General features: G+C 40.7%; 2 protein-coding genes across 2 annotated transcripts; one reads left to right on the top strand and one right to left on the bottom strand.

Annotated features, from left to right (window-relative positions):
* Positions 1-720: 720 nt before the first annotated feature.
* Positions 721-8,932, top strand: tspan4b (tetraspanin 4b). The gene is made up of 8 exons (XM_080043847.1): positions 721-1,013; positions 4,177-4,246; positions 5,027-5,218; positions 5,623-5,697; positions 6,178-6,273; positions 6,624-6,737; positions 7,631-7,714; positions 8,293-8,932. The coding sequence occupies exons 2-8, from the start codon at positions 4,178-4,180 to the stop codon at positions 8,359-8,361; spliced, it is 699 nt and encodes a 232-aa protein (XP_079899973.1). The 5' UTR covers positions 721-1,013; position 4,177; the 3' UTR covers positions 8,362-8,932.
* A 659-nt stretch (positions 8,933-9,591) lies between these two features.
* On the bottom strand, positions 9,592-14,548 carry LOC307262995 (E3 ubiquitin/ISG15 ligase TRIM25-like). Its single transcript, XM_080044014.1, has 3 exons — positions 12,838-14,548; positions 11,356-11,392; positions 9,592-11,244 (listed from the first exon to the last, which is right to left on the bottom strand). The coding sequence occupies exons 1-3, from the start codon at positions 14,500-14,502 to the stop codon at positions 9,842-9,844; spliced, it is 3,105 nt and encodes a 1,034-aa protein (XP_079900140.1). The 5' UTR covers positions 14,503-14,548; the 3' UTR covers positions 9,592-9,841.
* Positions 14,549-14,800: the final 252 nt, after the last annotated feature.

Raw genomic sequence — 14,800 nt, 5'->3', positions numbered from 1 at the left:
TTTGTGTACATATTATGATAGTTGTACAGCATACAAGGTGTCCTATGCTGTACATGTGACAAGTCCCCCTGAGGCAAAATATGACTTTTGACATGAGGATTGATAAATAAAACTGACGTGTTCACTATGAAAGTTTGAAACTCTGCAGTGTAATGTAGTAAAAGTCAAAGAAAGAGCGGGCTAACTTGAAACATTTGAAACTCTAAAACACATGCTTTGGAAATGATCAGCAGTAATATGAAAGTGAATCCACCACTTATTATTACTTATGATGTGAAACAAAGAGAAAAAACTGGTGAGACAGGCCAAGATGTAGAGGCTGCACTGTAAAAAAAATATATGAGCTAAAAATTATTATTTTTTGTTGTAAACTATATCAAAATATTTATCTCAACTATCTTTACTAAGTTTGTTCAGTAAAGTTTGTCTAATTTCATAAATGAAGTTGAAAAAACTTTAAAAAATAGCTTTGTGGCCAGGCCAAGTTCTGTGTGTACGCTTTACGCAAAGAATGGGTAAGTTTGTGTGTGTGTGTGTGTGTGTGTGTGTGTGTGTGTGTGTGTGTGTGTGTGTGTGTGTGTGTGTGTGTGTGTGTGTGTCTGTGTGTCGTGGGGGTAAAAGGAAAAAAATGCGAAGGGAAGTTACAGAAAGGGGCGGGCAACAGCACAGACATCTGGAAACAATCGAGCAGAGAGAGATAGAGAGAGAGAGGGAGAGAGACAGAGAGGGAGGGACATAGAGAGAGACACAGTTCTGTTAACAATAGGAACAAAATGAAGGCTAAAACCTCCCGCATGGACAGTTACATAAACTTAATATAAAGTTCTGGATTTTTGGAAGAAGACAAGTTAACCAATCAATCATTGAAGGACAATTCAGAGAAAGCTGGCTGACTCACTGACCAATCCAGAGGAGCTCTGAAAGGAAAACTAAGGGAAAATCCTAAAGGCGCCAGGGGTTACCAAGAGGAGCCTGATAAAACAAGATACAAGAGAAGTGAAATTCATCTTCAGGTAAAGTCTGTTTGTATATCAGTTGTTGTAATGCAGATACTAAATCTAGACATCAGAAACACCCCTTTAAGTTTGTTGGTGCGGCTGTTTTGATGAGCTAGTCTGTTTTTTCACTTTGTCAAGAATGTAACCATGATACTGTACATAGAGCAACTTTGCCACCAACTCACTGATCTGCTGTATTTGGTTTTATGGTGAGACACTGCAGGCAAAAATTTTTTTTTCAAGCATGTGTCAGTTTGGGGATTTCTGTCTATTTTGCTTTGTATAAATCAAAGGTCCAAATGTATATTTAGGTGTTTATTTGACTAAACCTTACCTGTTTGCGTCTGTATACTTCTCCTATACAACCATCTTTAAAAGCCATTATCTCAACATTAGTTTTTTTCAGAACCAAAAGTCTCAACTTCTCAAGCACTCACATCAACTAAACTTTTCATAATCATTCTAAGCACTATTCTGATGGTTAGTAGTTAATCTAGTCTGATTTATGATACATTTTGATCTTAAAAATATGCTGCATTATACAAGTTAGGTATATTTTGATTTATAAAATGAATAAAAGGCTGTATCCAAAATCTGTTCTGTAAAAAGTAGGACATTAATATGTTGGAAAAATAAAATAAAGATTTCAACTCTGGCTTTATCAAAAATCTAGGTTTCAGTTTTTTAAAGAGATGCAAATTCACACATAATTAGTTTGACATTGCAACATTTTCATATTAATTTAAACCATTATGGAAAAAATGTAATACAAAAAATAAAAGTTTTAATGTAAGTCATCAACTAGTAAAGTTTCATGATGGGTAAAACTATAAGTTAAAAATGGTATTCACCCAGTGTCTTGCCTTAATACAGGTCAATGGTCGCCTCTCAAACCCTTGAAGTTTAGGTGTTTAGGTGTATTTCTCTGTTCGACCAATAAAACAAGAGTGTCCGTCAGGTCTGATTAACTTTCAGTACTGTTTATAACATCTGCACTGAGAACAGGAAGGCATGTTTTCCTCACTCACAAGAAAGATGTCAGCGTTTATTCAAATGCTTCAAACGCCATGCTTACATCGAGACGCGAGCAGGACATTAAACAACTGGTTGAATCTTGAAATCCTTCACGAGTCAAACTTAACAGTCCATTGTTGGAAAAATGGCAGAAGAATCTAATGAAGGCCACATGATTTGGGTCAAAAGCTCTCACACAAGCTATGGCAGTAAGTCAACTCATGTGGTAACAATTTATGTTGTGCCTTGGTCCCTCCACCCGTTGCTTTGTCGATTTTCGATTAGCACAAATGAACCAGACAAGAAACATCAACATAAATGATGAATAAATATTGTTGCAAAAGTATACATGGAAAACAGGACAGACTAAATCAGATCAAAAATATTGATATAGTTATACAAGGTCAAATGGTTCCAATTAGACCAATTGGCTGTTGCATGCAGGTAACGTACTTGAATCATGCTTTTTAGTCACTCCATTCACCATGAAAGACATTTGTGCCATTGATTAGGGGTGGAACATACTGTATGATTTACCACCCAATCTCTTTTATATTTACAGTTTACACACTTGATCTACTGGAGCAAGTGACAATTGCGACACAAATGTAATTTCCTTAGTTAATTGATAGTAGCAAAGTGAACCTGCTCTTCACTGTGCTTTGAAGCATGGCTGTGTGAGTCACAGGTTTGTGGTGGTTATGGGAAATGCCTTGAGCAGTATAATTAGGGTTTACTAAGGAGGGGAGGGAGCTTCCTTCCTGTCAGCAGTTTGACTTCCTGTGTGGGGTCAGTGGTCGGCGTTAGGACAAATCAGACCTCCACTGTGAACATGCTCACGTATACACAAACACCTTGTTTTCAATGAGCGGTACAGTTTGGTTTGGTACGGAGTGGCACGGGACGCAATTATTTGCGTATCCGCTGTCAATAGTTTGGAAGGGTATCAAAATAAGCAAGCCGTGCCCACTGGTCATCCTTTGGTTGGGACATGGGGTTGGGGTACCACAGGGTCCAAAGAGGGTGGAGCTACAGAAACTGCAGTCCGTTGATTGGTCGACAGAATCGCCACTTGCCCTGCCTACCAAATGAGGGTTCTGTTGACAGGGGAAACGCAAGCCAGATCTAGGGTAACCGTACTGTACCAAACCAAACTGTACTGCTCAGTGGAAATGAAGCTGAACACACATGCATTATTAATGTATTTTAACAAGTGTCTTTAGAAGGCTTCAAATATAATTGGTGCATGGTCATTGAAAACATCAGAAAATAGCTTAGCAAGTAACGCATTCTGGGTTGAAATGATTTTCAACACTGTCAAGAATAGTCATGTAAAAATTAAAACACATTGAAAAAGTTAGTCACACCGTCATTCCACAGTGGCTGTGAAGTGGCCGCATCCTTACATAATTCCAATTGAAGAAAATATACAATATACAACTCCTTTTAATCTGATGCAGAAAGACTCAACTTCCCCAGTTGGCTTCTTCAGCAGTCCAGGTTTAGACACATCCTATGTGTATGTTAATACTGGCAGCAGCCATGATGTGTCACGGTGACAAACCTACATGTGACTATACCAGAACACATCACTGCACCACACACTGCAAGGCAACACTGAGTTTGGGAACACAAAGGACATATGTTGTGGTCATGTAGAGTTCTGTGAGATACTTTAGTGATTTTGGCCTGTATGAATGAAATTTAATTGACTTCAAGAACTCTTTAACTTTTAATCAGTCTGCTTTACAATACACATTTTCATCTCCTTTTGACTGGCTTGCTCCTCCCACCAAGGAAACCCACCACAAAAAAAGCCATAAAAGAGAGTGTACATTCATTTCCCAGTCACTTATTTAACCAAAGTGAACCACATGAATGAACACATAGGAAATAAGCCTTCGGGCTTTTTTGTGTTTTTATCCCTGGCTTTTTATGTATTTAATGTAACAGAGTGCTGTTCTTGTTTTTATATATGAAATGGTCGAATAAAATCAATCAATCAATCAATCAATCAATCAATCAATCAATCAATCAATCACACAAAAAGATAGCGGATATTTTGCTCCTTCTATAGCCAAAATCAAAAACAGCTGTTGGTGTCATGTAGGATTGTTTAAACATAGTCTTCTTGCTTTTGTGTTTCCCTCTGTTTCTCTTGCAGGATGTCGGGGTCTCAGAAGTGTCTGTGTTGTGTCAAATACTTGATGTTTGTCTTTAACCTCATCTTCTGGGTGAGTATTTGCAGTACTTGGTATCATATACGATTTTTCTCCACCAAATCTCGTTTTTCTCAAATAAAAGATTTGTGGAGAGATTAGATTGAATATCCTGGCAGTGCGGGCTTCAGAAGTGAAGATTTAAAGGTCACCTAAAATGCAAAATGCACTTTTTCATGGCTTTTCAACATTAAGTATGTACAGTATGTCTAGTCCCCGGTGTGATAGAGGTTCCCAAAGTATGAAAAAGGACCCTTTTCCCTGGACCTCCACCTTTCTGAAAACCTGTGTTAAAAAACTTCAGTCAGATTTCTTTCCCCTTATGACATCATAAGGGGAGAATCCATGCCCCCATTACCAACCTAACGTATCATGACCTCCACATGTGATAAGCCACACCCCCAGATCCCCCTGAATCTAACCGGCAGTTAGATACAGGGCCAATCAGAGTAGACTAGGCTTTTTGGAAGGTGGGGCTTAAAAATACAGGCTCTAAAACAGAATGTTTCAGACAGAGGCTGAAAAGCAGAGATTCCCCAATGGCAATCTGAAAAATAGTAAGGTCTTTCTGGACACTGCACCATGAAAACATGTTCTACTAGAAACCCAAATTACAATTTTGAAGTTGAAAAACATCTGAAAATGTGACCTTTGACACTGAGTTCCACAGAATGGTTCGCTCGCAATTTGGCCCTTTCCCTCACTCTCTGTTAGAAACACAATATTCAGGACGTTGCATTGTGATGAATGCTGCATTGTGACACTGGTTGGTCTGACGTTTTATTTCCTGCACAGCTGGGAGGATGTGGCTTGTTTGGAGTTGGCGTGTGGCTGTCCTTCACCCAGGCAGAGTTCTCCTCTCTGCCCCTGTCCTTCCCCTCGCTCTCCGCTGCCAACCTGCTGCTGGTGGCCGGGGGCATCACCATGGTGACGGGCTTCCTGGGATGTCTGGGAGCCCTGAAGGAGCAGCGCTGCCTCTTGTTCATGGTGAGAGCTCCACGACACATGCAAGTAGTTGATTTTTTTTTTCTTTTTTTTTTGAAGGTAATATGTTTGATGATTTGCAGTTAGATAAAATACTTAATGTTTGAGTTTAACAATGCCCCATGTCAATTTAGACATATTTGATTTTTTTCAGACAATGCATATTACAACAAAGAAAAAGTTCCTGTGGTGTACACATTATTGACAAAGTGTTTATACATCTATATTTAAGGGTTCAAAAAAGTAATATTTCCAATATATATTTTCTGGGAAAAAAAATTATTTATTAGGTCAATTACTTTTTTTTCTACATATAATCGATATCGGCATGTATAGATTTTCTGCATTCTGCATTATTATGCATGGACACTAACACCAGTGCCCACCTTCTCTGCTCTGTTGTGCAGTTCTTTGTGATCCTCTTGCTGCTGGTCCTGACAGAGGTGACACTAGCGCTGGTTATACACATCTTCCATGAAAAGGTAAGTTTACCGCACGCTCTGACCTATAGGGCCAGTCAGAGATAATAGATAATGAAGAGAGTAAGACTAAAGTAGGAAGAAATAAAGATTCTAACATCACTTCTGTACAATGAATAATCTCAAAATGAAAACAGAACATTTTAAAGAGTTTTAAAAAAAGCATAAAGAAAAGTCCAATTCTTAGATGAATACCCTTTCTTAATTGTGTTATAACAACAGAAAAGTTCATGGGTACTTTATAATCAAAATTGTTTTTGCCCACATGAGAAGTATTTTGACTGAACCAGTTGAAGTCTCAATTAAAGGTGGAGTCAGCGTATATGGAGAACGCTTGTTGTCTATATCACTTTTTGTCAAAATCAGTGAATATCTCCTCACGATCCACTACCTGTCCGTACTGTGTGTGAGAGGGAATAAAATTATGCCTGAGCATTCACAATATAGGTATTTATCTTTGTTCTTCTCTCTCTCTTCTCTTAGCTGGATTCCAATGCACAAGATGAATTAAGGGAAGGAATGAAGATCTATCAATCAGAACCTGGACTGAAGCTATCCTGGGACAATGTCCAGAAAATGGTGAGAACACTGTTTATAATACATTCTTATGTTGTGGGAATACAGTAGCAGAGTATGCTTCACATAAAATGCTTAAATATGAGCATGGGTTTACCTTTAGCTCTCGTTCACTGTGAGGTTACTGTACCACTGTTGATCTACATATACACACCATGTATGAGGCACATTTTTACCATCTACATATAACTGAAATGTCTGTCCTGTGTAGATATATATAGATCATTCCAACAGCCTTTACCTTTGTTGTTTGCTTTCCTTAGCCTTGTTCCAATACTCACCGGTCCATAGTTTATACATGTTGTTGACCAGAGTTCCTCTACTCTTTGGATCTCACTGTCTCTGCCTCCCAGTTCAAATGCTGCGGAGTCACCAACAAAACCGACTGGCATGATGTGCTGAATGGAACGCTGCCCTCGTCCTGCTGCTCTGTGGGGACCGACCAGTGTGTGGACGGATGGAGTGAGGTAGGTTTGATGCTAAGCTAGCTTTGTAGAGTAGAGAGTCTAGTGGGGTCCAATTTCTCTGTAATGGAATTTCGATTTTTACCAGATGCGTGAGTTTGTCTTAAAGCCTTCACACATGACAGGAATGAACTATTCCTCGCATTCTTCATGTGTGTAAAAAAAAAAGAAAAAGATGTACTCACACATCTGGAATTAATTCAGAGTGTCTTGAAAGAATTTGGCATCTTTTTGGGGCATTTTCAATGCCTTTTATTATTGATAGTGCAGAAAGACAGAGATGAAATAGGACAGAGAGGGGAATGACATGCAGAGAATGACCCGGGTCGGACTTGATCTGGGTCTGCTGCGAGGATGAAGAATCCTGCAGAATTTGGCATCTTTAAAAAATAAATTAAAATAGTTCACATCATTCAGGTCTTTAACTTCTCAAAAAAAGCTATAAGGCAAGAATGTGTGCTTACTTTGCCGCTGCAAGTTGGAATTCCAAGTAGTTAAAGCTATAGTGCGCCAGTGTCAGGGGGTGACACCATATTGTAAACGCTGCCTTACTGAGAAATACAGAGAGTTCTGTGGAGCTGATAGGCTTGATCAAATTTGTGTCAACTCATTTGGCGATGGCTTGAATGTAACTGACATTCCTTTATATGAGAAGATTACGCACTAAAGCTTTAAAACTTGTGTCACACCTTTGGCCATTCTTCTCGTTGTGGTGGTCTGACAGTGCAAGAAATCTCTCATTGCAAAGGAAAACTGTTATTACAACATTGTAATACTACACTGGAATAATGTTTAGCTTCTGAGATGATACCTCAGTGTATTTGGAGGTGTTATGGAACATTGTCTGTGTTGGCCAGACTCCAGTCTAATCCTGTCAACCTGTATTTAAATTGCAGCCGTGCTATCAGAAGGCCAGGCAGTGGCTGCTGGATAACATCCCCTCAGTCCTGGTGTTTGGAGTGTGTATTGGCGTTGTGCAGGTAAATATCTCCAGTACTTACTGACTCATTCATATATTCAGTTTTGTCATATGCAGTCAGTTAAAATCCTTATATCACTGACCTCGCTGATTGTGTATCCATCCAGGGCACCTTTAACCCAGCAGACTATGAAAAAACTGTTGTTATTAAGCTTTACATATTTAGTGACAATCTTACCTCTTCTACCTCTGACTTTTTTGTCTGAAGAGGGTTGCCTGCACTCTTTCACTGTAGAATAAAAAGCAATAACAATTGTTAATACACAGCCATATGCTCTGCAAACTTATATGTAGACAAAGGATATGTGTAAACACAGAGGCCCACCATAGCTAGCGACATAGCAGTTTAGTTTACAGAGCCTAGGCTGTGTATAAACACTTTTTTTTTAATCTTCAGCTCACATAAAGTATGTACAGATAGCGGATCATGAGTTGATTCATTTTGACAAAAAGTAACTTTGACAACAAGTGTTCTCCAGAATTGCTGACTCCAACTTTAAAGTTTGTATTCGCTGTCAGGTCAGGATATAACTTTATTTGGCCTTCACCCCATCTTCTCCTCTCCTCTCCTCTTCTCAGATCTTGGCCCTGATTTTCTCCATGATGATGTACTGTCAGATTCTGTGCGCTGAGAAGCACATGGAATGAAAGCATACCAGCCGTTCACTGGCCTGGGATGGGAAGGCTCCTCACAAACTGATCTGGGATCTCAATACGCCCTCCAAACGGATTCACATGTTCACAAGCTCCAATCCAGACTGTTGTGTGCCAGAACTTTGGGCTTCAGACCTGGGATGGGTGCCCCCTTTTTCGTTTTTAAATACCCAGAGGGATTTGAACTCCTGTCAAAATTCACCCCAAAAGACTAACGCTATCTAACCAAAAACATCCATGAGAGCAAACAACTCTGGCGATATGGACAAAGCCGGCTATAACAGAGGGAGGCTCATGGTTGTCTTTGTACCATTCATATAAATGTAATATCATCACACTCTAACATTGCATTATGTCATGTGATTTTTTCCATTTAGACCCGTCAACCTCTAACACAAAACAAGTCACAATGCTCTCGGAGGAAACACTGGCTCCAATGTAACCATCTCTCGTTATTATACAATGTTCAGTTACTAGAAAATGATATGTCAGAATTGTTTTTCACATCAGAAAGAAGTGGATTTTGTTGTAAATCATGTTATAAATGATGCATTCTGTTACTCGCCATTCTCTTTTCTCACCATTCCTGTTTTTCATTATCCATTTGAGATGTCAAGAGGAGAACAGAAGACCCTTAACTTCTTTTTACCTGCTGGTTCGGTTGTGTGTTAAGTCAAGCACTATATTGGTTCGGGAATGCTTTAGACAAGTAGGCCCATCGCTATGGAAAAGAGAAGAAAATATTTTTGTGTAGCACGGTTCACTTTGTTGAGGGGATATTAAGCCTTGTTTATTATTCCTGTTCCAAATGAGCACAGATCTGAACAAATCTGGTCCAGGGACTTTAGAGCTTTACAGTGCTATCATTCCAATACAATATTCCTATAGCATCTCATGGTATTTCTCTGTCATTCTTTATTTGCCTTATCCAACTTTGTATTTTTTTTATTTGAGAATATAATGTAGTTAACATCTTCGGTCTCAGTGTACTTTGTCAACAAATTGAAAGCATTTCTATCCTTCGTCGGGCAGGTGTAATGTTTTGGGATGCAGTTCTGTGTTGATTTGCTTTTATAATTTGATGAGCTTAGATGAATAAACTTAGGGCCAAATCCACTTGAGGATTTTGCTGCTTTTGCGACCGCTACACTTGTGCACATGAGTGAGAAAGATATAGTTTCCAATTTACAAAGAACACGCAAAGGAGGAAATGCACGCACACTGCAGCGAAAAAGGGTTATTTATTTGAACCTTCAGTTTGTTCAAACATCCAATCGACAATGGACAAACACACACTGGAAACATTTTACAGAAAAACTAATGGAGATTTCAAACTAGCGCCCATAATGCTTGATTGACAGCTAATCCCTGTGCAGTGACAAAATACAATAACAATAGTTTTTCAGCAACAAACATAAAGACAAATGTAAGAATTAAAACAGATTTAACCAACTGTCCCTCAAATGACTTCTGTCTATTTGAGTTTACAGAATTCAGCAGTGACTCCAAACTGCTGAGGCCAAAGTCCAGCATAGAGCGGCTGAGTGAATGTGGTCTGGACTCTGTGGAGGAGAGTCATGGTTTCAGAGACGCTGTAGAAGGACAGAATACCTGCACTGTGATCCAGGTAGACCCCTATTCTGGAGGACTGAGGACCTGAGACGGGAGTTTCAACATTGTTGAACCAAAATGTAAAACTGTTTTGAGAACAATATAACGCCCAGGATTTATTATTGTATCGAAATCCACATTCAATACAGCTCCCTGCTCTGCTGATTTCCTTGTATGCGACTGCCACATAAACAGTTCCCCCTTTCCACTCCACCTCCCAGTAACAACGTCCAGTCAGACTCTCTGCACTCAGGACCTGCCACAGTCCAGTAAATCTGTCTGGATGACTGGAATAAGATTGTTGCTGATACATTACTTTAGCTTTTCTGTTCCCCTCAGATAATAACAGCTGTGTGTTTGCTGTGTTTGGATCCAATGTGATTTCACGTGAATATCTTAAGAAGTCGGCTCTGGTCTTGGGATCTGGTTGTGACAGTAAAACATTCACGTCAGTCACTGTCAGTGAGATGTGTGTCCATGTCTCTGTCAGGACATCCTGTAGTTTATCACTGGCTTCTGACACGGCTGCTGTCACATCCTCAAAGTATCTCACGGGACGGAAGTCGATGCTGGATGACTGTGTAGATTCACTGAGTGCTGACAGTGAGCGGTAGTTGTGTAGAAACTGGTTGTGATCCTCTGTGTGTGACAGCGTCTTGAGCTCAGCGTCTTTCCTCTTCAGTTCAGCGATCTCCTGCTCCAACTTCTCCTGAAGATCTTTGACTCGACTCACTTCAGTTTGCTGATGGGATCTGAGCTGCTGCTTCACATCAGAGCTTCTTTTCTGGATGAGACGCATCAGCTCGGCGAAGGTCTTCTCACTGTGCTCCACTGCTTTATCAGCAGAGCCATTGATAAGCTCCACTTCCTGTTGGAGCAGCTTCACATCTTTCTCTCCATCCTGGATTCTCTTCTGGATGTTTAGTCGACTTACCTCAAGCTCCTTCTGCCTCTCAGTCCGTTCTGCTGCAGCCGACACTGTGTCGTGGCCTTTGTGTTCGTCCACAGAGCAGAGATAACAGATACACTGCTGATCAGTACGGCAGAACATCTTCATCACCTCATCGTGACGAGAGCAGATGTTCTCCTGGAGCTTCTCGCAGGGCTCCACCAGCTTGTGTTTCTTTAAGGGAGCCACAGTATAATGAAGCTGGAGGTGTTTCTCACAGTAAGAGGTCATACACGCCAGGCAGGACTTGAGGGCTTTCACTTTTCTCCCAGTGCAGACGTCACAGGCCACGTCTTCAGGTCCAACTGAACTCCTTTCTGCGCCATTTCACCTCTCCGTGTGAGTGACTGTCTGAGTTTCTTTTCACTACAACTGAAACTAGTTTGAGCTCTGATCTGAACAACATGTGTTTGTGCAGTGAATTGGGCCTGTCAGCTGGGTTCCACCCATCTCCAAACTGTAGATCTAAAAGAGGAGGGAACAAGGAAATATGTGGACAGAGTGGAGCTGGCTGTGTGTTAGAGCAGGCACACAAGGGAGGGTTTATTAAACTTTGCTTTATTCCAGAAAGAGGAGCGGCTTTATGAGAGCAGAAGTACCGCCCATAATGTTTGATTGACAGCTGATCTCAGTGCAGTGAAGAAATACATCAATAATCATCTCTCAGCAACAAATATGAAAAAAAACAGATTTTAACCCACTGTCCCTTAAATTACTTCTGTCTATTTGAGTATACAGAGCCATGGTTACAGAGACGCTGTACTATATAATAGTATACAGTATGTCAGAACTGTTTTCCACGTCAGAAAGAAGTGGATTTTGTTGTAAATCATGTTATAAATGAGGCATTCTGTTACTAGGGACTGCAAGAAAAAGCGTGTCTTCTCTCACCATTCCTGTTTTCATTATCCATCCGAGATGTCAAGAAGAGAACCAAAGACCCTTAACTTTCTTACCTACTGGTTCAGTAGTGTGTTAAAACAATAATGGTTCTGGAATGCTTTTGACGAGTAAGCCCATCACAATGGAAAAGAGAAGAAAATATTTTTGAGTTGCACGGTTCACTTTGTTGAGGTGATATCAAGCCTTGTTTGTTATTCCTGATCCAAATGAGCACATATCTGAACACATCTGGTCCAGCAGTATTCCCATTGTGTTTTCACAGACGATCCACAAAGCACAGTTTCTCTCTGACCATCAGGTATTTTATTTCAAATCATTACTAATTCCCCTGGTTAATAAAGATTACTGTTTACTTTCTTAGCAAAAGTTGTATGTACAATATTTGAGACTGTTGTTACTGTCTGCCACTAAATGCTCTTCTGCTCTAAACGTTAACACTGTCATTTGTTCTTTCCCGTATTAGTTTATTATTTTCTCCAGCAGCTTTGTAAGAAGACACTTTGTTCCTTCTTGGAAAACAAAGAAACAAATATTTTATTTAAACCTTCAGTTTTTTCACACATTCCATCAGTAAAGTTGATTAAATGATTGTATGCACAGATTCACTTCACTTAAAACTCAGCTCTGCAAAATAAAAATAAAAATAATCTCTCTATTGATTATATGATCATGATAATTTCAGTTTTATAGAACATAATTCCCCATTCTACCTCTATCTGATTAAAAAATGTAGCCTATCAAACAAAACTAAAGACCCACAACACACAAATACGTAAATACAAATATTCAACAATCATTTAGAGCACAGAGAAATGCACACATTCATGCAGAGAAATTTCAGTTCAGGTAAACTAAAGTCATCATCAGTGATAGCCTCTGTGGCCAAAAACACTGATCTCAATGCTATGCGGTAAGGAAATACGTCAATAATCATACCTCAGAAAAAAGGCAAAGTTAGAAATAAAACACATAGTTTAACCCACAGACCCTTAAATGATTTCTGTCTATTTGAATTTACAGAACTCAGCAGTGGTTCCACAACCCTGAGGCCAAAATCCGGCATAGAGCGGCTGAGTGAATGTGGTCTGGACTCTGTGTAGGAGAGTCATGGTTTCAGAGACGCTGTAGAAGGACAGAATACCTGCACTGTGATCCAGGTAGACTCCCACTCTGGACGACTGAGGACCTGAGACAGGAGTTTTGACATTGTTGAAACAAAAAATAAAACAGTTTTGAGAGCAATTTAATGCCCAGGATTTATCGTTTTCTCCAAATCCACATTCATTCCCTGCTCTGCTGATATCCTTGTATGCGACTGCTACCTCAACTCTTTCCCCTTTCCACTCCACCTCCATGTAACAACGTTTAGTCAGACTCTCTGTACTCAGGACCTGACACACATCACAGAATCTGTCTGGATGAATAGAATAAGACTGTGCTTTTGTCATTATTGTAACTTTTCTGTTTCCCTCAGACAATGACAAATATGTCCATGCTGTGTTTGGATCCAGTGTGATTTCACGTGAATATCTTAAGAAGTCGGCTCTGGTCTTGGGCTCTCGTTGTGACAGTAAAACATCCACGTCAGTCACTGTCAGTGAGATGTTTGTCCATGTCTCTCTCAGGACATCCTGTAGTTTATCTCTGGCTTCTGACACGGCTGCTGTCACATCCTCAAAGTATCTCACGGGACGAAAGTCGATGCTGGATGACTGTGTAGATTCACTGAGTGCTGACAGCGAGCGGTAGTTGTGTAGAAACTGGTTGTGATCCTCTGTGTGTGATAGCGTCTTCAGCTCAGCGTCTTTCCTCTTCAGTTCAGCGATCTCCTGCTCCAGCTTCTCCTGAAGATCTTTGACTCGACTCACTTCAGTTTGCTGCTGGGATCTGAGCTGCTGCTTCACATCAGAGCTTCTTTTCTGGATGAGACGGATCAGCTCGCTGAAGGTCTTCTCACTGTGCTCCACTGCTTTATCAGCAGAGCCATTTATGAGCTCAGCCTCCTGTTGAAGGACCTTCACATCTTTCTCTCTGTCCTGGATTCTCTGCTGGATGTTTAGTCGACTCACCTCGAGCTCCTTCTGCCTCTCAGTCCGTTCTGCTGCAGCCGACACTGTGTCGTGGCCTTTGTGTTCGTCCACAGAGCAGAGATAACAGATACACTGCTGATCAGTACGGCAGAACATCTTCATCACCTCATCGTGACGAGAGCAGATGTTCTCCTGGAGCTTCTCGCAGGGCTCCACCAGCTTGTGTTTCTTTAAGGGAGCCACAGTATAATGAAGCTGGAGGTGTTTCTCACAGTAAGAGGTCATACACACCAGACAGGACTTGAGGGCTTTCACTTTTCTTCCAGTGCAGACGTCACAGGCCACGTCTTCAGGTCCAGCATAGCAGAGATCAGCAGCAGCAGCTTGGAGTCCAGTCTTCTTCAGCTCTTCCACTAAAACTGCTAACATGGTGTTTTTCACCAGCGCAGGCCTCGGATCGAAGGCCTGCCTGCACTGAGGGCAGCTGTAGATTTTCTTCTCACCCTTTTCATCCCAGAAGCCTTTGATACAGTCCATGCAGTAGCTGTGTCCACAGGGAACAGTCACCGGATCCTTCAGTAGATCCAGACATATCGAACAAGAGAAAGTTTCCCGGTCCAACTGAACTCCTTTCTGCGCCATTTCACCTCTCTGTGTCAGCGACTGTCTGAGTTTCTTTTCACTACAACCGAAACTAGTTTGAGCTCCGATCTGAACATGTGCTAGTGCAAGTGTCAGCTGGGGTCCGCCCATTTTCAAACTGTAGATCTAAAAGAGGAGGGAACAGGGAAATATGTGGACAGATTAAAGCTAGCTGTGTTTTAGAGCAGACACAAGAGGGAGCCGGAGGGTTTATCGAACTTTGCTTCATTCCAGGAAGAGGAGCCAGACATTATAGGCTTTATGAGAGCAGATAAGTCAAAGTCCCGCCCACAATGTT

This window comes from Ammodytes marinus (assembly GCF_949987685.1).
Source record: "Ammodytes marinus genome assembly, chromosome: 16".
In the NCBI taxonomy this organism is placed as follows: Eukaryota; Metazoa; Chordata; class Actinopteri; order Uranoscopiformes; family Ammodytidae; genus Ammodytes; species Ammodytes marinus.
Note: the sequence above shows the minus strand (reverse complement) of the source record. Positions and strands in the feature narration are given on the sequence as shown.